This window comes from Meriones unguiculatus, chromosome 20 (assembly GCF_030254825.1).
Source record: "Meriones unguiculatus strain TT.TT164.6M chromosome 20, Bangor_MerUng_6.1, whole genome shotgun sequence".
NCBI lineage: Eukaryota > Metazoa > Chordata > Mammalia > Rodentia > Muridae > Meriones > Meriones unguiculatus.
In genome coordinates, this window is record NC_083367.1 from 14,538,416 (window position 1) to 14,564,101 (window position 25,686).

The 25,686-nt window shown below is 42.0% G+C and overlaps 1 protein-coding gene across 2 annotated transcripts; it reads right to left on the bottom strand.

Annotated features, from left to right (window-relative positions):
• Positions 1–598: 598 nt before the first annotated feature.
• Positions 599–25,678, bottom strand: C9orf72 (C9orf72-SMCR8 complex subunit). 2 transcript variants are annotated; one of them, XM_021642673.2, is made up of 11 exons: positions 25,552–25,678; positions 19,633–20,118; positions 18,452–18,511; positions 15,835–15,930; positions 14,831–14,895; positions 13,405–13,477; positions 10,727–10,843; positions 6,078–6,313; positions 3,416–3,473; positions 2,454–2,563; positions 599–2,331 (listed from the first exon to the last, which is right to left on the bottom strand). In XM_021642673.2, exons 2-11 carry the CDS (start codon positions 20,074–20,076, stop codon positions 2,145–2,147), a joined length of 1,446 nt encoding a protein of 481 aa, XP_021498348.1. In that variant the 5' UTR covers positions 20,077–20,118; positions 25,552–25,678; the 3' UTR covers positions 599–2,144. The 2 variants fall into 2 exon arrangements, with proteins under 2 accessions (XP_021498348.1, XP_021498349.1); XM_021642674.2 differs by lacking the exon at positions 25,552–25,678 and adding an exon at positions 21,572–25,465.
• Between the last annotated feature and the right edge of the window lie 8 nt (positions 25,679–25,686).

The following is a 25,686-nucleotide window of genomic DNA, read 5'->3' on the forward strand; positions in this document are numbered from 1 at the left end:
ATCAGCTGACATTGATATCGCTGTACTAGGCATGTTAAAGATGTGTGTGTGTGCACGTGTGTTTGAGCACACACATGCTGTGGTCCATGGGTGGAGGTAAGAGGACAAACCGTAGAGGTTGCTTCATTTCACCGTGCAGGGCTGTGACTTAACTCAGGTCTGGCCTCAGGAGGAAATTTTTCAAAGGAGAATTCAAGAATTATTTTCTATGTGAAATATTAATGTATGACTGGAGAAATCATGCCACACTGGAAAGTCAAGAAAAAGCTTTATTTTTTTAGACAGGGTCATGTAGCATCATGGAGCTCAGGCTGGTATTGAGCTCACTGTGTATCTGAGGCTGGCTTTGAACTTCTCATCCTCCTGCCCCTACCTTCCAAGTATTGGAATTACAAGCATGTACTATCACACTCAGAAGTTTTATTATTATTTTTAAAATGTAGGATTCTAACATCATTCATAATCTTTAAATACCTTCTTTGAAAAGAGAAGATTAAAAACAATGGTTTACACTCAACACAACTGTCAGTGGAACAGGAAGCTAACCACACTCCCTTTCACAGCATGATTCTTCCTGAATGAAGAACTAGAACACACGGAATTTCAAAGCTATTTTATTCAAAATTCCCCATCCAGGAGAAAAGATACGTAACAGTGTTTACACATGCTTCAATAACTTATTTCACTGTACAACTTACATTCTCTACAACAACACAGTAAACCAGCAAAAGAAAACAATTAGCACTTAAATAAGACTCTACTGTGTACAGCAATGAGTGTGGGGCACTAACAGGTGGAAGCTACACATTTTGCCACAGCTGAGTGACTTGGAGTTCATAAGCCATCCTGGTCAGTGTGTATTTAAAATGTCAACACTTTTCTGATTTGTAATGTCAAAGCCACTGTAACCTTTTAGAATAGAACGTTTTTTTCTTGCTAAATTTGGTGGGTGAGGAAAGGGCTCCATTTTTATCCCTTTTGTAAAAAATAAATATATATTCTCCCTTTTACGTTAAGTCCACAGTTTTAAATAAAAACACATATTTGTGTTTGTGTATACTCCTACATCAACATTGCTAAAGCACAGAACTCTGCTAATCAGTACTCACAGCCAGCAAGACGGTCAAACATTACAGAAACAAAAACAAAGCACTGAGTTTGCTGTAATAGCACCTAGAAAGATAGCACTGGGGTCAGACTTCTCCTTGCAGCTCTTGCGATGCAGGCAGCATGGAAAACACCAAAGAATACCGGCAGAAAAGTAAAGAAAGAGGCAAGATGCTTTCCTGATCTTGAAAGAGGATCTAATCAGCACATGTACTCTCTGACATATTTTACAAGGACCTCCAAAACGTAAGTCAGATGGCAATGACTGAGTGCTGAAATCTGACCCTCCACCAAGAAATGATATTTTCCAAGATTGGGAAAGGCACAGGAGGTGCACATTTTAATTTGGCTCAAAAATAATGAAGATTAACCTTTAGAGCTGGCAACAATAACAGACACAAATGCCACTTTCTTTGACAGAACTACAATAAAGCAACAAAAAGCACAGCACAGTTCACAAAATTCGGTGAGCACACAGCTCAGCATCTCTCTACAGACTGCGTCAGAAGGACTAAGTCCACAAAGGAAGACCTAACACCAACTCCACCTAAACTCTGCTTCATCCTGGAGGCCAGGCAAGTTCCTGTCTGTGGAACTGAAAGCCTGAGATGCTCCAATTTCCAGCTGTTGTAGAAGTATGCGCCCCTACACACCACGGACCACCGAGGGGCAGAAAGTCAGCTCACACTCAATCTGTAAGAGCTAACTAGGGCTTCACCGTGGTACATGTAAACCATGAATCCCAAGTTTCAAAGGAAAAACAAAAACCCCAGCAGTTATGGTCAAGTCCATATCCCAGCATTCCCGTCTGTAGAGACAGCAATAGTGCTTAGGATAACTGTAAACGTAAGTTCCCTAGGACAATACATCTACTCTAGGAAAAGAGACATTCACTGCAGCCGTGCACCTGACTCCACGTCCCCACCACCAGTGACAGGTGTAGTGTAACTAAGTCCCAAAGCAGGCCCGGGAGGGTGTTCCCCTGTGCCACTGTAACAGTACGCCTGATGCCGTGAGACACACAGCAAACCACACACTTAAAAAGTCATTAGAACATCGCGTTCCTGGACACTAGTGTAGAAAGGTCTCCCAAAGATGAAAGAGTGTAGGCCTGGCTTAATTTTCTCAGCCAGAGCCATTATTATGTTAAGATCGCCCTCTGCTGTTAAATCAAGATCTATCTTCAGGTTCCGAAGAGACTTGAAGGGCTTTTTCCCCTTTTGCCTATAAATGAAACAAAAACAACAAACAAAAAAAGCAAACATTATAATACAGACAGTGTTCAAAGGGAGCAAAACAGAAACTTCAAATGCATTAAGGTTTTCCCACAGAGGAGGTGGACTCACGTATCATCTTCTATGTACTTGATTAGTGTCAAGGCTTTTCTGTGAAGAACGAGAAGAAACTGTGCAAGGAAAGTACTCCTGAGAGACAGGCCAGGTTTCAGATGGAAGACCTGCAGGAACATGAGACAGTACAGTTCTGATACATTCTTATATAGCAGCTTCCATGACAACCTTGACAGGATGTGACACACATCATCCACTACAGACATTTCTTCCAACTCCCAAAGGCAGGACTGTCGTAGTGGCGAGAGTCTGGAAGCACTCTGACAGCTTTTGAGATTTACTATTTCATCAGTAAAAATGCACTTAGATTTTGCATTCTACATCAAAATGTCCTTATTTTATTGTGAAAAGTCATCCTGGGACTTGCTTCAGGCTGTGTGGAGTGGAGGATGATGGGAATTTTGTTTCAGCGGATTGCAGGACTATCTTCTAACACAGACCCAATCTGGAAGTTCTACTTAACACGAGGAGTTCATTGTCTCAAGGTCTGTCTCGGGCACAGAATCCCGGCCTGATTACCAGGATGGCATTATGTATTCTATAGGCACCCTGGTATGTTTAGAAACAATTCCCATTTAATCTATCACCTTCTCCAAATGTGCAGCTCAGCAGATATTTTATACAATTTAAACACAAGTATACTAAGTTTTAACAACATTTTCAATTTGATTAAGGCAAATAAAAGCATACCCCTCTTCTTCAACCAAGAAAAAAAAATCCTTATGGTACAGGGTAGTACCTGAAGCAACCACTAGCATGGGAAATGGGGCTTTTAACTGTTAGTATAAGGGCTTTTCCCATTAAAAATCCAAAGAGAAATTCATCTACTGACTTTAGAGAGACCCATAAACACTATAATTCTTTGGTGCTTTGTATGTATTCTATAGGCACTGTGGGGTATATTTTATAAGAAAACATGAGATGTCATTTTCTCTGGCAATGGCTGGTGTCATGTTTACCTGATCCAGGAAGGCTTTCACTAGAGTATCTCTGTGTAAGACATCTTGGAAAATATTCCTAAGAAGAAAACAGTTCAAATATTAAATGGTTTTACAGAGTAAATTTCCACAACCTCTCACTCCAGTCAAAAAGTCAAAGTTTTAAAAACAGATATGTAAGAATACAGCTGTGTGTATTTGGAATGCCCGCTTAGCTTGTATGAGGCCCTGGGTTCAATATTCAGTGCACACAAAACACACACATACATACACAGAGCGGGGAGGGGGAACAGAGACCCATTTTAACTTAAGGGTACATTTGTACATTATTGCTGTACTTTTCTAGCCAGCGTAGAGTATATCCATGAAGGTCGGTCGGTCTATCTATCTATCTATCTATCTATCTATCTATCTATCTATCTATGTCTATCTATCAATGCGTCTTAGAATGCTCACCTTACAAGTTGGGCTCATATCAAGTGACTTGCAATCTGTAAATATGAACCAGCAACCCAGTAAGTTATTGCTCCCTCAGCGATGGCTGGTGTGTAAAGTCCAGACAAAATGACTAGTTGAGGCGACTTGCATCAACACACAGGTCAGCGCAGAATCTAACGAACAAGATTGTTCTTTTTCTCAGAGCCCATTCCCTTTCAGTGTTTTTCGTCCAGCTTCCCTCATCTATTGTATTCATGTCAGAAGAAAAATGTAACGTTTATTACAAGAAAATAAATGAAAAGCAAGACTGAGACAGTAGAGATCACAACTGGAGAGGGACGGCAGGGAAGACGTACGCAGGAAAGCAGCATGGGTTTCTTGACTGTAGCAAGCAGGGAAGGAAACAAGCAGAGGGAGGACCAGCATCTCAGAATTACTGGCTGGGCACTGACAGCACATTCACTGGAATCTGTGGACATGTTAGGATTTGTTAAGTCCAATTTCCCATATCTGTTTTACTGAATGAGAATCTGGATCACAAAAACAATGTAAAAGCAGAGATGATGTCCAAGGACAACTCATAGTTTAATGTATTACCAGTGACTGCTTTTACCTTAAAAACGTTAAAATTAAAAATAGCTTAACTGGGGATGTGTCTCCGTGGTACAGCAATTGCCTGGTGTGTGTGAATCCCTGAATCAACCCCCCACCCCCACCTGGGATTTAAAAGTTATTTAAAATATGCCAATACTACTATGAGTCCACAACAATAGAAAGTAAGATATAGTTTTATGGTTGAAAATATTTTGACAATTTCATATTCAAAAGACTTACTTATAACTGAAAATAAAATTCTAAAATTCATGACATTATTTTTGTTATGCCAGAGTAGCTGATCAATTGCTTTTGTTAAATCAGCCAAACATAATCAAAAACAAAGACACTAACAGGGTTCAGATCCACTCAAGCTTACTACATTCCCTGAGAAGAGATTCTAAGCAATCAACTAAAAAAGAAAGACATGAACTCAAGTACATTCATAGTGAGGAAGATGCTAGCACATGGACTCCATGAGAAAACGTCTCCACGTTTTCCACAATTGCCACAAATTGTTCACAATTTCCACAATTGTGAACTAGCGACGTAAGATTTCAACTTGACCAATTCCTTCTCTGAAGCAATTCCTTTCAATGTTTCTAAGCAGTAATGAGCACAAGAACCCTGTGCAAGCTGGTTCTTCTCATTCTGCAGTTACATGCTGGGGCCTCCGGGCATTGTGGTCTTATTTGTGCCTCTGGCCAGCAGTTGCCGTGGCTACTGAGGAGCACCATGTCTCCTGTTTTGGCTGTTCTCTTCTTCAGAGACACAGGACACACCCATTTGCTCCAAATTTACTGCTGCCTAAAACTCTTGAACCCAGATGACCACAGTTGACATATTTTGAGTGTATTCTAAGGACTAGCATAATTTCAAGCCCTTAACTGACTCAAGAGAACAGTAATACTCTATCACAATTATTTTCAGATGTGAGAACACCATTTAAATGCTTTTTTGAGGTTTTATAATTAAAATTTATAATTTTTCTCCTAATCAACACTTAATTTTTGCCTTTTACTTTGCTAATCACATTTTTCAGTAAGAAAAAATTAGCAAAATATACAATGGAAAGGAAAAAAGTCAACTGTTTTTTTTTTCTGTATTTTATATTCATACAAAAGAAAATTAGAATTATTTTAGTTTAGGGTACAAGAGTGTTCAATGATGATTTAACACTGAATTTCTTTCCAGCAGTAGGGCCGGCACTTTCTGACTGATAATTATTAAACTTGTGCTTCACTAAGTAACTAGTTCTGAATATATTTGTTAAGTATTTATTTTAAGAGGAACTCTTAACTGATCTTAGAGAAAATAATAACTTAAGAAATGAAGATTTAGGGAAGGTATGGTTTCACATGCCTTTAATCCTAGCACTTGGAAGGCAGAGGCAGGTGGATCTCTGAGTCTGGGGCAGCTTGATCAATATTATATAGTGAGTTCCAGGCCACATAGGGCTGACCAGTGAGACTATCTAAAAATAATAATAAGAAGAATATAAGTGTTAAAAAAAAAAAGTGGCTGCTTAAATGCTTCTTTAAGCATGATTATGCTTGTCATATTTCTCTTCTTTTAAATACAACTCGCATCGTTTTTAGTCATAAGTGACAGAAGTTTTACATTATCTGACACCCAAGGCCGCGTCACATACAGATCGGGAGTGAAGCTTTCATCCGTGTAGATGATGGTGTCCTGAGCCATATCGTCTTCAGAAGTTGCCCTCCAGAAGGCTGTCAGCTCTGACCTCATGTATCTGCGCTGATTGTAAATGTGCTCGTGACACGGTGGCATCTGCTTGACAGTGTTGACATCCACGTCAATGTGCGTGGTGGGATACGGGGCATACATGACTTGCCGGAAAGGGAGGACAAAGCTTCCAGTTGCATCCTGTCAAAACCAAGAGGAAATTCACTGGCCCCACGCCATTTTCAAAATAATAGAGTAATTTTACCTCTTCAGTATCAAATGCATTTCATGCACTTACCCACCACCACCAACAAAAAATCCACGGCAGAATTAAAACTAGAAAAACAATTAGCTTCATTTGTTTGTTTGTTTGTTTGAGACAGGGTTTCTCTGTGTAATAGCCCTGGCTGTCCTGCAGGTCTGCAGACCAGGTTAGCCTCAAACTCAGAGATCTGCTTGCCTCTGCCTCTGGGATTAAAGGCATGCCCCAACATGCCCAGCACACTATTAGCATCATACCATCTTTCATAGCTTGTATCATTACATGCATGAAGTCCTTTTTTAGTCCCCTTTATATATTATACTTAAATTTTAAAATAAATACAATCCTCGCACTCAGAAAGTTGAGGCAGGTGGATCACTGAGTTTAAGGCTAAGTTTTATGTCAGCTTGACAAAATCTAGTGTCATCGTAGAGGGAGACACAATACAGAAAATGCCTCATAAGGCTGGGCTAGCAGGCAAGCCTATGTGGTGTTTTCTTAATCAGTGATTCAAAAGGGAGGGCCCAGCCTATTGCGGGTGGGGCCACCCTTGGGCTTATAGCTCTGAGCAAGCCATGGAGAGCAAGCCAGTGAGCAGCATCCCTCCATGGCCTCTGCCTCAGCTCCTTCCTCCAGGTTGTTGCTCTGCCTGAGTTCCTCCCTGACATCCTTTGAGATGAACTGTGATGTGGAATAAAGCTGAATAAACCCCTTTCTCCATAAGTTGCTTTGGCCATGGTGTTCCCTCACAGCAACAGTCACCCTAACCAGTGGGAATCAGGAAGACACAGTTACAGTGTCAATAGGTGGCAACAGCCTAAAGGGCTGGGGCTGGGTTCCCCAGATGGTAGTATTATGTCGAATCAGCATCCAATGTTATGTTTCTTTCATAGTCAGGATCTAAAGGTCCAGGAATCAGGGTGGAAATGAGAATAATTCCAGTTACCATCACCCCTCAGTGACCCACTAGGAAAATTTCTGCTTCCTGTTCCTGAGACCTTAACCTCTGCTGGCTCGGAAGTTTTAGGCCACTTTTGGCTTATGATGCCTTTAAGCCAACAGGCTAAGAAAGGAATAAGAGTATTAGGAGGGGAGATTGATCCAGATTAAAAAGGGGAATTGGACTTCCTTTCCACAAAGGAGGTAAGAAAGATTATGTCTGGAGTGCAGTAGATCCTTTAGGGTGTCTCTTGGGTGAAACCATGTTCTGTGACTTAAATCAGTGGGAAACCATAACAACCTAATCCAGCAGGATGACAAAGAGCACAGAGCTTTCAAGAATGAAGGTATGGATGACTACTCCAGGCCAAGAGCCAAGATCTGCTGAGGCTCTTCCAGGGGTGGAAGAAATACCAAATGGTTTAGTAGAGAAGGCATCTATAAATACCATCTAAGGCCATATGACCAGTCAGAGAAAAGAGGATTATAAGTGACATAAGTTCCTGTCATATTTTTTAGGAATGTATTTGTGTAGATATTTGTGTTTTCATTCCTCAATTTACCATGCGATATAACTTCAATTAAGAGAATATCAATGATTATCATATTTATGTTTGTGATACTGAAAGAATGTCCCTCAAAGGACATTGTCACCTATTTTAAACTTAAAATGAGTTTGCAGACATACAAGAGATAGTTATATCATATTAGGCATAAAGGTTATATTTCTAATTGTATGTGGGAGAGTTACATCATGTTTTGGTGTTATTATGACCGGGTTATTGTTTTCATTTGGAAATTAATCATGACACAGGAGATATGACTGTGTGTCAAACTGACATGGGTAGACTTGCTTTTTTTTTAATGATTTATTTATTTTATTATGTACACAATGTTCTGCACAGTTGCACACCAGAAGAGGGCACCAGATCTCCCTTTAGATGGTTGTGAGCCACCAGGTGGTTGCTGGGAATTGAACTCAGGACCTCTGGGAGAACCGACAGTGCTCTTAACCGCTGAGCCATCTCGCCAGCCCCATGGGTGGACTTGTGACGGCTACTTGGTTGTCAACTTGAACTAAAAGTCAGAAATGAAGGGCATATTTGTGATATATTTTTATTTAATCTGAAGTAGGAAGATCCAGTTCTAATCCAGATCTTTGAGGAAGACACTCCTTTATTCTAGATCATCTGAGCTGGAAAAAGACGTGCCACTTAATGCTATTTAAAAATATATTTAATCCAGATCTAATCTGGCCACGCCTTCTGGTAGAAGCCTATGTAAGCACAGGGAAGAAGAAAGCTTTTGTTTTCTGCCTGATGGCCCTTGCCTTGCTAGCAGGACCACTGGCATTGGAGCTTGCTTCTTCAGGATTCCAGTGTAAACTGGAGACCAACCGAGACATCCAGCCTCGTGGACTGAGCAACTACTGGATCCTTGGAGTTGCTGTTCACAGCACGCCATTGTTGAATTGGCTGGGCCGAGGCTGTAAGTCATTCTAACAAATCCCTTCTCTATACACATACACATATGCGAATTCACTCTACACGTTTCGTTACTCTAGAGATCCCTGATTAATACACATACACACATCCAATCAACACGCAACAGTTGTATTTGCAGAGTACAGTGTGACATTTCATCACACGCACACAAAGTGAGTGATTTGCTCAGGGTGTCGCACCTGTCACCTCAGAGAGTTGTCATTTTCTTGTTAGGAACATTCCAAATACCGCTAGTAGACGTTCTGAAAACTAAACCTAGAGCTGGGGCAATGGCTCAGTAGCCAAAGTGCTAACTGCTGTGCAAAGCTGAAGACCTGGCCTGTGTCAGGACGCCAGACCACATAAACCCCAGCTGCAGCAGCCTGTGTCGGAGGACAGTAGGGGCAGGAGGCTCTCAGGGTCTCACCGGCCAGCCCTTCTAATCAAAGTTAGCCCAGTTTACTGAGAGAACCTGCCTAAAAAAACCTGGCGGAGAGTTAAAAGGTAGACACCTATATCAACCTCTGCCCTGCACTAAACACAAAAATTTAAGACTGTTAAAATTATTCCACAGTGCTACAGAGCACTGTCAGTTATCACTGTATGCAGCTACAGCCCCAAGCCTCTCTCTAGCCTCGCCCAGCACCCTTTCTAAGTTCTGGTAATCTCTATTTTATCCTCTACTTGTATGAGACGGATGTTTTAACTTTATATAAATGAAAACACACACTTATCTCTCTGCGCCTGGCTTATTTCGCTTTGTACACGCCCTCTAGTGTCGCCCATGTTGTAGCAAACAACAAACTTTCTCTTTGGTGACTAAATACTGCATTGTGCACATGCACCATTTCTCCTCCGTTCAGTTGTGGAAGGGCATTTCGAACGATCCTACGTGCCAGCTATGGTGAACAGTGCTGCAGGAAAAATGGAGGTGCAGGAGTTTCATCCATACACTGATTTCATGTTCTTTTAGGGCTTGGCCAATGGTGGCAGAGCCAGATCCTACATCTGATTGTTTGCTCATTGATTATAGCTCTGAACCTTGTATGTTCCAGGTGAATGCTCTACCACCTCCGATTTTTATTTAAACTGCCATACTGTCCTCCGCAATGGCAAATTCCGTTTCTAACATGGACTCTATTGGCTGCTTTTGGATCACTTCTCTCTGGCAGGGCTGCCTTGCCTAGCTTCAGGAGATGAGTATATGCTCAGTCCTGGTGTGACTTGATGTGCTGGGGAAGGCTGATAAGGGGAGAGGGGCTCCCCTTTTCTTGGTGTGTGTGTGGGGGAAGGGATAGGGGAAAGGGGAAGGAGAAGAAGGGGGGACTGGAAGGAGAGGAGGGAGGGGGTATCCTTGGGATATAAAGTAAATAAACTGAAATATTAAAAAGTACAAAATTTAAAAACAATGAGCCGATACCATCATGGGGAATTTTAATATTGTAGGTGAAAATAAAGTGATTCTCTTAAAATTTTTTTTTGCTAATTTATAATTATCTGTTTTGTTTCTTAAAAAAATTAACCAAATTCAATACAAAATGCATAAGCTTTAAAAACATTTTAATTTCTTAAAATGAGTAAGTGTGGTACATATTCAAATGTACTCAGTAAGCAAAAGAAACATTAGCATGTCAGAGGCTCAGTCTGATTCAAGCATGTATTTACAAGGAAAACACTGAGGCTAGACACACAGTTAGAGGGAAGCAAGCAAAATATAAAAATTACCCCATTGCGTTTCACGGATGCGCCTAACTGTAAATCCATAAGACATATTTCATGCTCAGAACTATTAAAGAAAGCAGTCCCCAGACAGTTAAGAACATGATACATTAAATGCCAACAATACACTTTACAAAGATCCTCAGTAATTATTTTTAAAATTCGCATTTACTTGTCACATCACACATGCTAAATGGATAGCAAGTGTACCTTTAGCAGGCCTTGTACAAAGAGTCCCGATTCGTACTTAAAGGATGACTCTGCTTCACACAGTCTGGAGCACTTCCTCTCTGCTGGAGTCAGAAAAAGGCATAGTGTTCTCACTATCTAGAGAAGAAAAGATTCAACATTGAAACGTGAAAAAGATCACTGTTTGCTTAGAAATAAATTTAAACAGACATTTTTGTTGTCATCACTGAAACAGCAAGTAAGGAGTGTTGTTGGTACAGATTTCTTTTGAAATGTATACACCTTACCCTTGTTCATTCAATGCTGATTTCTCCCCCACCCCCTCTGGTTTCAATCCGGATATTGCATTGTGATACTCATTCTAAGCATTCTGTCTCAACTCTGTGTAAACAGGCCAAAATAAAGCAACTAGACATAATGTTGAGCTGGGAGGAGCCAGAGGGCAGGAAATGAGTGGGAGGAGCTAAGAGAGGAGCAGAGCTGGAGGAGAGATCTTGGAACTACATGGAGATGGACTGGACATAATATATCACTAAAAGCAAGTATAATGTGGGAAATCTAAATGCTAGGAAACTATGAGGGCTTGGAGATTTAGGATGGAGTAACTATTGCCCAGAATTGTGTTCTAGGTTAACTAAATAAACCCAGTCTCTGTGTGGTGATTTGGGCATACAACTATTTAGGACTAACAGCAGCATTACCAGAAGATAAATCAATAGCAAATATTAATCACCGCTTACAACAGAGTGTCCCTTGGTTACCTGAACAGCGTGTGGGAAAACCACAAACAGCTGACAAAGGGATGCTGTGGCCAGTTAAGTTTAGGAAGAGGTTGTTAAATCAACTGCATGGTATCTCACAACTTGCTACATCTGAGTAATATTGCTGCTAAGTGAACAAAATCATTTCCCAAATTTATTTGAGCATAGAACCTTTATCTCAGAAATAACCTAATGTAGTAACTGACCATATGTCTGCCTAGCAACAACTGCTTCTCTCTCTCTCTCTGTGTCTCTCTCTTGGCTTCTTTGCGTAGCCTCAGCTGCCCTGGACTCGCTTTGTAGACCAGGCTGGCCTCAAATTCATAGAGATCCGCCTGCCTCTGCCTCCCAAGTGCTGGGATTATAGGTGTACACCATCAAGTCCACTAACAACTGCTTTTCAAGTGAGCAAACAGCTCAGGAGAAGGGAAGGAACTGTTATCTGGTGCAACAAACTCTGTTAGAATGAACAAGGACTGTCCAAAACTTCCACAGAAAAACTCCAGTACATTTCATCTGGAACAAGCGAATATGGTGGAAGAGCTGGCCTAGAGCTGTGCAGGGAAAAGAATGAAGCCGTGTAACTTCGGGAACTGTAACCTAAGCCAGAGACAGCTTGAAGTCAGTGGTTTTCAACTAAGTCGTGACAACTTGTCCTCAAAATGAAAAGATAAAAGACAAGCTATTCAACCTAAAAGAAGATGAAAGATGAAAAAAAATTTAATAAATGAAGGCCAATCTATAGAGCCTTTTCCCCTTCATAAACCATCAAGATGACCCCTTCCCCATGGAAACTGAGGCTTTCAGCATCTCAAGTGGGTCACAAACGACAGTTCAATTGCCAAGCTAAAATTATTCTCTTATAAATGGCTGAATAAGAAATATAAACTTCACAAATTAAAGCTTACGTAAGTACACGGAATGGTTCTCAAAAAAATGCTGAGTAGTTTTGTAAAGCAAATAACCATCCCTAACATATTTCCATGTAAAACTTTATGAAAAGAAATTAGGTTTGTTACAATTGATATGAATGTGTATTTATGTGTCTTTAGTGTCTATAAAGATAGCTGCTGACTTTTGGCACTAACCGTCAAGAAATCTTTGATCAGGTATCTTGGCTGTCCCCAACCCCTGCACGTATCTCTTTGGGGGAGCTACTCTGATGATATCTGAAAAGGTGGTTTTGTGGTCAGAGATGTCTACATCCAAGCTCACATCTTTCTGTTCAGCACCAATCTTTCTATAATTCTTTATGTGCTTCCCATTATACACATGGTAAGAAACTCACAGTTTGCACAAATCCCCTCAAAAGCTGAGAATTATTCAACTTTCTCTTTTATATAAAGTATCTGCTCCTTGTTACTCTCAAATCTGTCTCAATATAAAGTTGTGCATATTCACCCTGACACTCAGCAGTAGAGTTTCCTGTCACCTTGCCTATCCACTAACAAACTGTTTACTAGGTAAAGCCATACAGGAATAATGAAACAGCTGGGAAAGAGAAGGAAAGCATTTGAAAGAATTTCATCCAAAGGCCAGGCAAGGTGGTGCTCTTCAGCTCAGTACTTGGGAGGAACAGGCAAGTGGACTGGGGTGAGTCTGACACTAGCCTGGTATACTCAGTGAGTTACAGGCCAGCCTCGACTACACAGTGAGAATATCCCTCAAAAAAAAAAAAAAATCCCATTTAAATCCCATTTTTTTTCTGAAAACAATTTATGATACAACTGGGAATGATCAAAATTAAGGTGTTGATTAAATTCTTACTCATTTTATTAGAGTCATTTTTGCTAGTGGGTGTCAGGGTAATCTGGTAAAATTACATTGCTTTCTTATACTATTAGGCTATTTCAACCGCAGCCCAGTACTTAAGTGATAATGCATGGTATGCTAGTGGTATTAAAAATCAGGTCATATTTGAACTATTAAATGAATTACCTTATTTACTTTCTCTGCACTGCTGCCTACTACGACCGAACAGCCACAGGTCTGCAGATGGGAGCTGATGGCACTGTAGGTTGGCGAAAACGTTGGCAGGGTTAGAAACTCACAAACAAGAGAAAAACAAATGAGCTTCGAAAACACAGCAGAGCTTTACTTGACAGACACCAAAGCTATCAGCATGATGAAAACGTTTTGTTTTCTAGGGCCTTTCACAGACATCATGTTATCCTAGGACAACCGAGGGCTATTGCGATGGCTCACGGGTAGAGAAGATCCAGAACCCACAGGGTAACTCACAACCATCTAGTTCCAAGAAATCCAAAGCCCTCTCCTGGTGTTTGCAGGTACCAGGCACGGGCACACACAAGACTAAATACACTTTAAAGAAAAAGATACCTGAGTTAGTTAATAAAGTGCCATCATGTCACATTAATTTCTTTAAACACAGAGAACGCTGAAAACAATACATGTGTGGCTGACACTAGCAAACTCTGACATGCTTCTGAGTCTAGCCACTGCGACCTCCATGCTAAGCCCGTTCACAGCCGGTATCTCACTGGGAGCCTACAGGTACAGAATGCAGACACTTCTCATTCTTAAAATCAAAAGCTGGGAACAGTCTGCAACTGGAAAAGAGATGACCACAGGGATGAGGCAGACACGTGGGACGCGCAGTAACCATTCTGGCTTTCTTAGAGCACAGATAATTGGAAGGCGCTGGCTACTGGGTGAACCGATGAGTCTGGCATTGTCTGAAGTGCTGTATATCATTCATCTAATTTGGTGTGATAAGAAAATAGAGGTACAGCTTTGCAGAGCCTCACCAAGCTGACCCAGCTGTAACCCAGACACTCTGGTTTTTGGAGCCCACAATCTTAAGTATTAAATTCTGTAGTTACATGAAAAATACCAGTCTAAAATACAAATGATTTACATTTCTAGACTAAAGAATTCACAAAAATTTACAGTGCAACTCGATTTGATAGGTTTCTAAGGATTATATTTGATGAGAATTACAAGAGGAAACCTGGCCCAAATAAAAGACCAGGATGCCTCTGGGTACTGTGGAAACTCAGCTTCTTTACCCTCTGGAAGAGATAACATCAGGTGTCACTACTACATGAGTAAAAATAATGCATGTAAGCAACAATTCACATGTACAGTCCTGTCCCTGAAGAACTGGAATAAACAGTTATTCTATTATTATTCTCCATTAAACCTTGTCACGGGTGAGCATTAGGATTTTATTCTGCAGTCAGGTACATAGGCTCACGCCTGTAATTCCAGCACTTGTAGAGGCAGAGGCAGGCGGATCTCTGTGAGTTAAGGACCAGCCTGGTCTACAAAGCAAGTCCAGGACAGCCAAGGCTACACAGAGAAACCCTGTCTAAGCATTGGAAAACAGAAGTAAAGTTCTTACTTGAGAAGAAAGCCTTCATGACAGCTGTCACCGATGTCATCGTCATTGAGCACTGTATCAGCTATCTAAAAGTACACACACACCATCAGTCTGTTCCCAGTGCAGAGAGAACTCTTAATAATATGTAGGCTGAAGTCGAGAGTCAGTTCGACACAGCACTCATTACGAACACTGAGGACACCTGTAAAAGGATGCTGTGCACTTCTCATTAGAACAAAGGGGAGAGCTGGCCAGGCGGGTTAAACAACAATGCTTACAACCTCCCCTTCCTAGTTATCGGAACCCAGACACCAAGCCTGATGACAAGCCAGCACTAGGAACAGTCAAAGATACTCACACTTGGAAAAGGTGTGACTGAAACATCCTCAACAAATGATCAAAGAACTGGCCGAGAAGCTGGAGAGATGGCTGCTCTTTCAGGAATTGGGTTCAGCCCCCAGCAAACACACACACACACACACACACACACACACACACTCACTGACTCAGATACTCGGCAGCTCACAACAGCCTGTAACTAGTCTCTGGGGGATCTGACATCCTCTTCTGGCCTCCAGGACACTCTATACAATTGGTACACAGACACACATGTAGGCAAAACACCCAGACCCATGAAACAAAACAACACAAATTACAGAATGAGGCAGCACCGAGAGCTTAATGGCACGCTGCTCTGTTCAAAGGCACTCTACCGGACACTAACTGCTTCTATAAAGGCTGGAACTTCCCCTCTTCTAGGGAACAGAGACGTGGAAGTGTGAAACAAACTAAGTTTGATTTTATCAGAGACTGACTGATCAAAAAAACCTGTTAGGTCAGAAAATTCAGGATTTTATCTGTGCTTACTGGATTAAAGCTGACACTTGTTACAAATGGTATTACAACAAAATTACACTATTAAAATAAGAACACGCACACACACAGACACACACAGACACACGCACGCATGCACGCATGCACGCACGCGCACACACACACAGACACACACAGATGCACGCACTTACATCTATCTCTTCAGGCACGCTGTGGGACTTCATCGAGGCGAGCAGCTCCATGACAGGAATGACCTCTCCGGTAAGCATGGGAATGATACTCTGACCCTGCATCAGACATAATAGGGTGAAGGAGGGTGCAGCAAGCCAGGCAGTAAGAAACACTTCACACGGAGGCAGAGGGTAAACAGCCTTGGTGGGCACTGCTCAACACAGTCCCCAAAAGCCTACCACTCAGAAACAACTGTCAAGGATTTTCATGCTCTTTGCACTTATTTTCACTCTTTTAGGAATACTTTTCTTTGGTGAGTATAGTTTATGCGACAATTAAACTACAATGCCACAATCAGAAAGGATCTCCTTTGAAATTTAAGATATAAAAGCCCTTGTTAAAGGCCATTATTAGATTTTCTTTTAAAAAGCGAGAAAAGTTAAATATGAAAAGATGTTGAATCCTTAGAAAGGAATTCATCAGGAGAATTCTCAACACCGAACCTTCACATTCAAAATGGGATATAATCTATCCAACTGCACATTGAGGTTACCACACAGAGTAAGAATCAGCAAGACAGACGAGTCTCCTCCAGAGAACTTCCCAGATTGTACTACCCATCTTTAAAACACACTTTGAATTTGTATTTTCTGGCATCCAGTTTGCGGTATAACTGCAGCATGTGACATGAGTGACCCACTTACTACCATTTGTAATCACTTAAACAAGAAGCTGAAAGTGACATGTGTCTATCAACCTCAGCTGAACATATTTTAAAATTATTAATCACTTACTTATTAATCTCATCACATTTTCTGTTTTGTTTTTTTTTTAATCTCACCAAATGGCAAAAGTTTTACTTGGTTTCTAAATTTCTTTATGTTGAAATGACTCCTTATTACTCCAGAAATACAGTTCAGAGGTTGGTGAAAGGGACTTTATTCTTGGATTCCCTGCTTACTGATCAGCAAGAAGTAAAGGTTAGACTTTTAACCCTTTAGTCTGAGGTCTTTTCCTAGATTATTTCAGATGGCCCGAAAAGCTACTTTATATAACACAATAATTTTTATAAAGGTCATTTTATGTTCTTTTGTTCGTTCATTTTGGGGTGTGTGTATGCATGCATATGTGCATTGCTAGGGATCAAACATGAGGCTGGACAAATATTCTAACACTATACTTTCAAACCCTCAGAAATACTTCAATTTCTTTTTAAGCATCACTGTTAGTCATGCTAATGAAAATGAGAGTACAGGCCACATAGCCATGTTTAAAGACTGACGTTTTACAAGGAGAAATGATGATGGTGGGTGGCACGTCAGGGTAACGGGAAGAAGCGACCCTTTCCTGATGTCGAGTCCCCTCTATTGCCAGCTCCCCAGAGGAGCTTGCCCTGCCCCACACTGAAATGGTCCGCCTTTAATTTCTATGTGGGAAGGCATTTCGCCACATTTGAAACCTCTGGTGTCCCTCAGGTCATCGAGAGCCACAGGATAAACACGGCATCTTTCCCTAGAGCCGGTGTTAGTAGAAGCTGAGAAGACAAAGGGTATTACTGGCAAATTTCAACATTCAAACAAGCAAACCTACCATGGAACATAGTCTTGAGTTTTAAAACTACAACATAAACCTTTAGAGAAAACTGTACAGCTGACTCTGTACCCCTGGATTGATAGATAGCTCTGGGGTGCACCCCTTCCCGTCACTCTGCAGCTCCTGTAAAATAGCCGCAGAAGGAATACCTTTTAAGAACTGTATATGTATAAGGCTTGCATGGCTCTGAGGCAGATGAGGTCTCAGTGCCGAAGCAGACACAAGCCTCCATCCCTCACCCACTCACTACCTCTAACTGATAACTGCTCACAAATGAAAAACCAACCTCCAAAAGTCTCACTGGGCATAAAACCACTCTTAAGGCCAGGCTCATGCCCAACAACAGGTGGACAGCACAAACACAGTCAATGGGATTTTTAGAAATTCTTTACTCATAATACTGTGTCAGGGATTTTTTTTCCCCTTACATATATATTATGGTTTCCAGTTTGGTATTTTTATGGAATTTCTGTGTATGCAAATGCGTGTCTATGTCTATATGTGTTTCTTAAGGTTTTTATTTGGTTCTCTTTTCTTCTATTTATTTATTGTGTCCTAGTCTGGAATGTTTTTCTTTTATCTAATTTTACATATACTGTTATTATTTTAGATGCCTGTTTGTATCCTAATGAGAGAGAAAGAACAGGCATAGACTTGGGTGAGCAGAGGATCTGGGAGGAGCTAGGAGATGGAAACCATAATCAGAACATATACTATAAAAAATTCTAGCTGCAATAATTAAATAAATGTATTGTATGTGATTTCTCACTAAGAGGAAATGATCCCAAACTTATTCTGGCAGATTGAAAAAAGGTGTCCAAATATTAATTTGTAGATGTAATATCTTTTTTTTTTTTTTAATTCAAGTCTTCAGATTTAGGCTGCAGAATTTTTGTTCAGTTCATTGCATACACCTTCACAAGAATTACTCTTTTCAGGCTCCCTGTGTCAAATTAATGCATCTTCAGGCCCTCACCAAAAGTACCCACCAGCTTTCTACAGACATAAGCAAAGGGGAAACGGCAGCCTGTGGTGTGCCTCTACCTGATCTTCCAGTCTCTCTGTGCCTTCCAGGACAATTTTCTGGACATTTTCTTGCCTTTCCTAAGAAAAAGAAAATTTAACAAATCCATTTTGATGCTTGTTCATTTTTCAATGTCGACACATTCTATCGTGTGTAGGTTCACAGGAAAATACTTTCTATTGCAGGTGGGGAAAAAGGATGGAGACAAGGAATTAACCCAACAAGTTCATGCTCTCACATACAACAAAATATAATCAAAGCGTCCTTTATTCTACAGTAAAGAGATCATTTAGCAGAAAACAGTCCACATAACACCTGCAGTTTCAAAAGACAATAATTACACACTATTCAAACCAAACAAGACAGACTTGCATCTGAGAAACAGAGGAATGATTATTTTAGTTTGTTTATTTATGAGACCAGGTCTCACCAGGTAGAACAGGCTGGTGCTGAGCTCAAATCTCTCTGCCTCAGTTTTGAACACGAGGATTACTTGCCTGTAATACTACCTGCAGCTAAACGTTTTGAATATCAATGATCTTTATCAAGTATGTCAGAATAAGAAAGCCTGACACAGGTTTAACAGAAAACTATTCTTTTAAAAAATGCTATTTCCCCTTACAAGAGGTTAGAGGCCTTACAAATTAGTCATGCTTTAATGGACTTTCAGGATAATATTAAACTAGAAAATAGGGAGGAAAACTGGGTTTGTTCTTTAGATATGCGGAGAATGCCCAGCAATGTAAATATCAGGAAAGAACAGTACTTCCTGTGGCTAACTTAGCAGATGAAAGAAATAATAGTTCATTTGGTCCATCCTCTCCATTTTACAAAACTGGGAACTTGGGAAAGCAGCTCAGTGCGGCTGGAAGGTTACAGAAATATTTGAATGTTTATACTTTTACAGTTATAAGTAAAACACAAAGTCACACGAGAAAAAGAAAACAGAAAGGATTTAGAGTCAACGCTTGCAGAACAAGTTCAGACTAAATGTTTAATTCCTCTAAGCTCTAACACTATCCCATCTCCCATTATCATTCTGAAGACTAGAGTCATGAGACTGGATCTTTTGGTGCCCAGAAAACACAAACTAATAGCTGTCTAGTGACAGTTACATATAATTTCCAGAACATAAATGTAAATAGACCGGAAAAACCTTTCCCTGGCCAGGTTCCCATGAGCAAGCTCGAGAGCTCCTTACCTTATGCATCCATATTCTTCCTTTCCGAATAATGTGTGTCAACCTGTCAACACACGCTCTATGCAGCGGGAGGTAGAAACTAAGTTCTGTCTGCGGAAGTATGATCGACAGTCCGTAAGTGCTCCGGTCTCCGTTCCAGTTTCCGTCGAAGATTAAGGAAACAATAATTACTCCTTTTTCCGATAAGACAAAAAACTTTACATCGATAGCCCCACTCTCAGCATTTCGAAGAATTTCTCCATTTAGAGTGTGGTTGGCAAGAAAAGTTATCTCTCCATCACTGAGAAGTCCCTGCTCTGTCTTTGGAGCCCAAATGTGCCTTACTCTAGGACCAAGAATATTATCCCAGTAAGCAAAGGTGGCCGCCAACAACGGTGACTCCCCACTCAACGCAATCTCTGTCTTGGCAACAGCAGGAGATGGTGGGGGGCAGACAGTCGACATCCCTGCACCCCAGCTCTCACATCATCCAGACGCTTGCAATAGCTGAACAGGGACACACAAAAACAGCGATTAGAGTAGCCGTTTACAGACACCCACCCAAACCCAGCTGACTTTAAAATGTTATATACCAATGTGTAACATATATAAAGCCCATATTGTCGCCAAATGCATAGTCTCACACAGTTGTAACGATACTTGATGCTTAAGCCTTTTCAACTAAAGAACAAAAAAGGAAGGGGAGGGCCCTGAGCAAGTGAATAGGACCTTACTTGCAAAAAGGTTCAGTTAGGTCAAAATGGGCCTTACTAGGGAAGGATGGGCCCTCACCCAGTGACTGCTGTCCTTAAGAGAGGGAGTGAACATTTGATCTGCAGCAAACTGATATCCACGTAAATGACTGTACTTATAAGGTTTACCTACTGCCTGGCCACACTGTTCCACAGTCCAGGCTCCTGGCAGCATGAGCGAGGACCTGTACTCAATCCCTAAGACCCATATGGTGGAACAGACATAACTGACCCTCAGCGTGGTCCTTGCACAGCCATACTGTGGCACTCTAATCTGTCTCCCTCCTGCATCTTGTCAAGAGTTTAGAGTCTCATGCGAAGGAGTGACTTCTATATTTAGAGTGCTGAGTGAGTGTTCTCAGCATATTATGATCAGGCGTACAGAACTCAGCTCTACACAATAGTTTACCAGGGGCTTTTAAATGTACACTTTTAATTTCAGAAATTCACTTAGCTATTTACTTTATAAAATGTGTCAATTTAATAGTCCAAACAGACTACAGAATATAAAGTTGTACAGCTTGTTTAAGATACTGGTTATTTTGGATACAATGGGAAATGTCAGTCTTCATTGAAGGAACAGAGAAATGTAATTTGAATTGAAACGGTAATGGTGCTATTGTTGTCCTCATTAACAACGGCAAATTGGAGGCCAGCGTGACAAATTAACTGAACACACAACCATAAAATTACATTGCAAACTCATTTCTTCTCCATTATTTGTTTTTGTTTGAAAAGGTGAATAATTATAAATATAATACTACAATTCAAATATTCCATCATTATACTAAAAGAAACCCAATCCTTAAAGCAGTATTGAGCCCCAGAGCATAATCCTAAATTATGGGAGAACTTTTAAACCTGGTTGTGAAAATTAAACTATTATATGCCGTTAACTTTATTTAGCCTCATTCCTAGTATAAGTATAAAAAGAGAGAGAGAGAGAAAGGACTAAGAATCATGCTGCATTGTTTCACGTCAAATGTAGCCTGTCCCAAAATAGTAGTTGCCTCTTACTCCCAGGTATGAATTCTAAGACCTCACTGAACGTCTTGATTGCAAAGAGTACCCATAATATTTACATTTTATTTATTGTAAGCGGCAGTTTACAAAAGAGGCACAAAGAGATTAATACCAACAAACTATAATCATTAACAGCATGCCAGAATAATAATGAATTATCTGAATGTGGTCTGTTTCTGAAATACCTTGCTGGATATTTCACTCTTCTTCCTGTGATAACAGACTACACGGTAAGCTGTGACGTGATGAAGGGAGGTGAACAGCACAGGCCGTTAGCTGACTGCTGACCTTCTACGTGTCAGGATGACCTGCTGTCTGGATGATCCTGGACCACTGAGCTGGCACAGAGGACAGCCCTGGTGGTTAGATGGCAGGAGGAGGCAATGGCTCAGCAGCCTCCACTGCTGAAAGGTTTTCTGCCCAATTCTTTTGGAAAAGCACGGTATTCAGAAGTTGGAGTCTCTTTTCACCTCCTCCACTTTGCTGCAGCAGTTTGAACCTTCTGGAGGACTCCAGGCTGAGCTGCCTCTGAGGTCTGTATTCCATCGCTCTGTCCTTGACTGCCTTTGCAGTTTCATAAATGTCATCGCATTGCACTTCCATGCCCATACCGCAGGCTGTTTCAGTTTCTTCTTCCTTCTTTTTCTGGAGATCAGTGAAAAAATTCAAATTCCTCATTTGTGAAAACCCTCCTGAGGCCTTCAGCATTTTTGTATGTCAAACATGCCAGCAAAGTCTTCAGCAACTTGGGTTGCAACTTCTCTGTTAGGGTCTATGTTTCTCTAGTTCATGTGTAACCCTGCACCAGTGCAGCTATCTTGTGAGTGGCTTTGGGTCACTCACTCCCGAAGAACTTTGCAACGTATTTATCTTTATGTGTGTTTATGTATTTAGTTATTGATATATACCTACTCTTATTTATTATGTATATTGAATTTTATGTTTTTCCCACATGCATCTCTGTGTATCACATGCTTGCCTGGTGCCTACGGAAGTATCTGGGCCCTGTGCATGAGCAAGCACTCTTAGCCACTGAGTTACCTTTCCAGCCCCTTCAGAACTTCGGCTGAAGTCTATGAACAAGCCTAAGGCTTTAGGTACAACATGCTGGCAAAGCTGATCAGAACATGGTTTCCTGATGATGTCGTTCACCCTCAAATTCATTTTTTTAAAAGATGAATTATTTCTCATGCACTGTGCTTAGTGCTTTGTAAAATTAACACAACAGCAAGGCCAGCATAACTTTTTTCCCTTCTTGACAATTTCACACAAGATTTGGTCTTCCCATGGACCTTAGTAATAGCAGCATAGTTTCCCCCAGTTATGCTGAGTACTTTTCACACAAAAGTACTCCATGGCTTCTCCTAAGCAAATCCACATCATCAGCATCATTCTCCACTTGCTATGAGGGAATTATTAAGAAAAATAAGGGTTAAATACAAGTGGCCTCAAGACTCAGATGTCTACACCCAGCGTGAACACCACAGACAGATATTCTGGACAAAGGGATCAGCCACGCTCCGGGCAGGGCAGAGCACACGGCACAAGAAAGCATCAGGCTGCTCTGAATAGCGGCAGCCTAAAACTTAGAAATTGCTTATTTTAGGAACACAGTATTTCTGGACTGTAGTTGACAGCAAATGAAGTAATGAAAAGGAGAAATTACTATAACCTAAAAAGTAAAGTGTATAGAGAAGTACATTTAGGGAAGCTGTGTGATTTTACTAACATCTGAGGTTAGAGTTGATGAAAATCCACATACAGACTCCCCCTCCCCCACAGGGTTTCTATGTGTAGTCTTGGTTGTCCTGGACTGACTTTGCAGACCAGGCTGGCCATGAACTCATAGAGATCTGCCTGTATCTGCCTCCCTGAGTGATGGGATTACAGGCATGGATAAACTGAGCCTGGATAAACTCACACACTTGAATCTATGTATTTTCTGGCTATGCCAGAAGGTTAAAGCCACAGAGTCTTTTTCGAGAGGCTCACCACTCTCCAAAGCTCAGGGTTGATGAGGGCTTAACAAATACCTCCAAAAGTAGTAAAGTGTATTCACATTAATAAGCATGTTAACATTACTAGCAGACTGGCACATTTGAGCCTTTTTTTTTTCTCTTTAAACCTGTGAGGCCCCCCCCCCCCAAAAAAAAAAAATCAGCTACCATTTCCCAGGCTGCTTTGAGGAAGTTAATTTGCCTACTGCTGCTTGATGCAGAAGTATACAATCATAAGACTCCCACTTCTGGGGGGGAAGGGGTGTGGACATGGCCATCTACCAGCCCTCTCAGCCACATTGGAGCTAATCAAGACCACTGTAAAAAAACATGGACTTTCTTGGATAACCAGCCACTGTCACTCTTTACAGATTTCCAATGTCAGTCAAGGCTCACACACACATTCACGATACCAAGCCTGTGCCATCTCTCATAGATCTAAGTTTCTCAGGCAGGCTAACCTAACACTTTGGCACTATTCAGTTAACAACATGGGAGTCTAGGGCAGGCTCAAAAGACAGGAGTCTTATTCACTCAGTCATTCCCTGAAAGCAAACACTGGATGGCCAACATAGCCAAACAGACTATTTTGCCAACTTGTCAAGTTATATTTACATTTCTCTCCCGGAACATTAAACCTTTAAGGTACAGGCGGCTCTTACTTTCGTGTTGTCTGGTGTAAGAGCGTAGTCACCTGGAGGCACTTCCTAACTCAGTTTTTCCACAGTGCCAATGTTCAGTCAGCCGTGTCTCGGACAGACAACATTAGTTCCTCCTGGCCCACAGATTAGTTTAAGTCTGTAAACTACCTGTAGTAAACTTTCATCCAAAATCGGTAAATGAGAATTTCCAGAAGGATACTTTGTAGGTTTTAACTGACCCGCCCACGGCGTGCAGGGTGATGAAATCGCCTGGTTCTGCTCCCAGGCTGTGATTCACCCTCGGGCCCAACACATTCGTGCTCTCCACAGTGTCTGCCAGTGGTTACTTCTCGGGCTTCCCGGGGGCCCAGGTGACCCTTGTTTCATTTCACCGGGGTGAAAGTACAGTGAGACACACCGAGACACAAATCACGTCCGCAGAACTTTTGTGACAGCGTTGTTGCACTGGTTCTACTCTATTATTATTTTTCATCTTATTGTGCCTATTTTCTAAACTTTACCATAGACGTACGACATGTAAAGAGGGAAAAACATCTTCATTCGTAAGAGAGTATGTGTGGGTGCTACCGGAGGTTTCAGGCTTCCTTGGGGCCTTCTGGAACGTCGTCTTTCAGATAAGGGAAGATCACTGTATTTCAAGTATTCTGATTCCAAATTATTACTTTTCTCGCTCTCATCCTCTCCCCACCCTGGGCTGTTTTTCTAATGATCCTATCTCAAATTATTTCCCAGGCTTTTGGGGGCCTTTTGTACAAAGTAAAAAGGGTAAAAGTAGTACTGACGCAGACTGTGTACTCGGTCTACACTACTGGTTGATCCGCACACCAGAGAGAGCAACCCGTCACAGGCCAATGCACGATTTCCCTCCTTTTCGTAACAGAAGACCTGGTCAGACAGACCATGTGTGAACAGACTTACAATCAGTGCGCTCCTCTGCAACTGATTACCGTCAAGTGATGCCCAAGTCACAATGGTCACTTCCTTTAATAAGTCTGTGCAACCGCGGAACTGTGAAGCAACCGGGTCACGTCCCACAGAACTGGGGAACACCCCGCCTAGAACTACAGCCCACACAACTAGACATCGGCGCTCCTTGCAAACTTCGGCGAAACCCTGCCAGGATGCTGTCCGTCCCTACGCCATCCCACCCGCGCTTTCTCCGGCCGCGCGGGGACCCCGCCAGCGCCCAGGCTGTCGCCGGGGCCAGGCCCCCGGGGCCCAGGCTTCTGTCGGTGGAGGCCGCGCCCCGCCGTTCTCCCGGCGGGTTCCCGCAAGGGCCCGGGAGAAGCTGGGGTCGGGGATCGCGGGCGGACAGCGTGGACGAGGCCCATCCCCATCCCCTCCGCGCTGCCGCGGCCCCCGCAACTCCTGCAAAGCCAAGGGCGCTCTCGCTCAGGGGACGAGGAGGAGCTGAGCCCGACGGAGAGAAACCCCCGCTGGAGCCCGGCGCCGGCCAAGTGCACACACCACAGCAGCAGCCCCGCTCCGCCCGCGCGTCTCACTCACCCACTCGCCGCGGCGCCTCCACCGCTGGCGCAGGGACCGCAACCGCAGCCCGCGCCGGGCCCCGCCCCGACCACGCCCACGGCCCGCATCGCCCCGCCCCCAGCCCTCCCCCTCTCCGCAGGGCTCCCTCCGCGG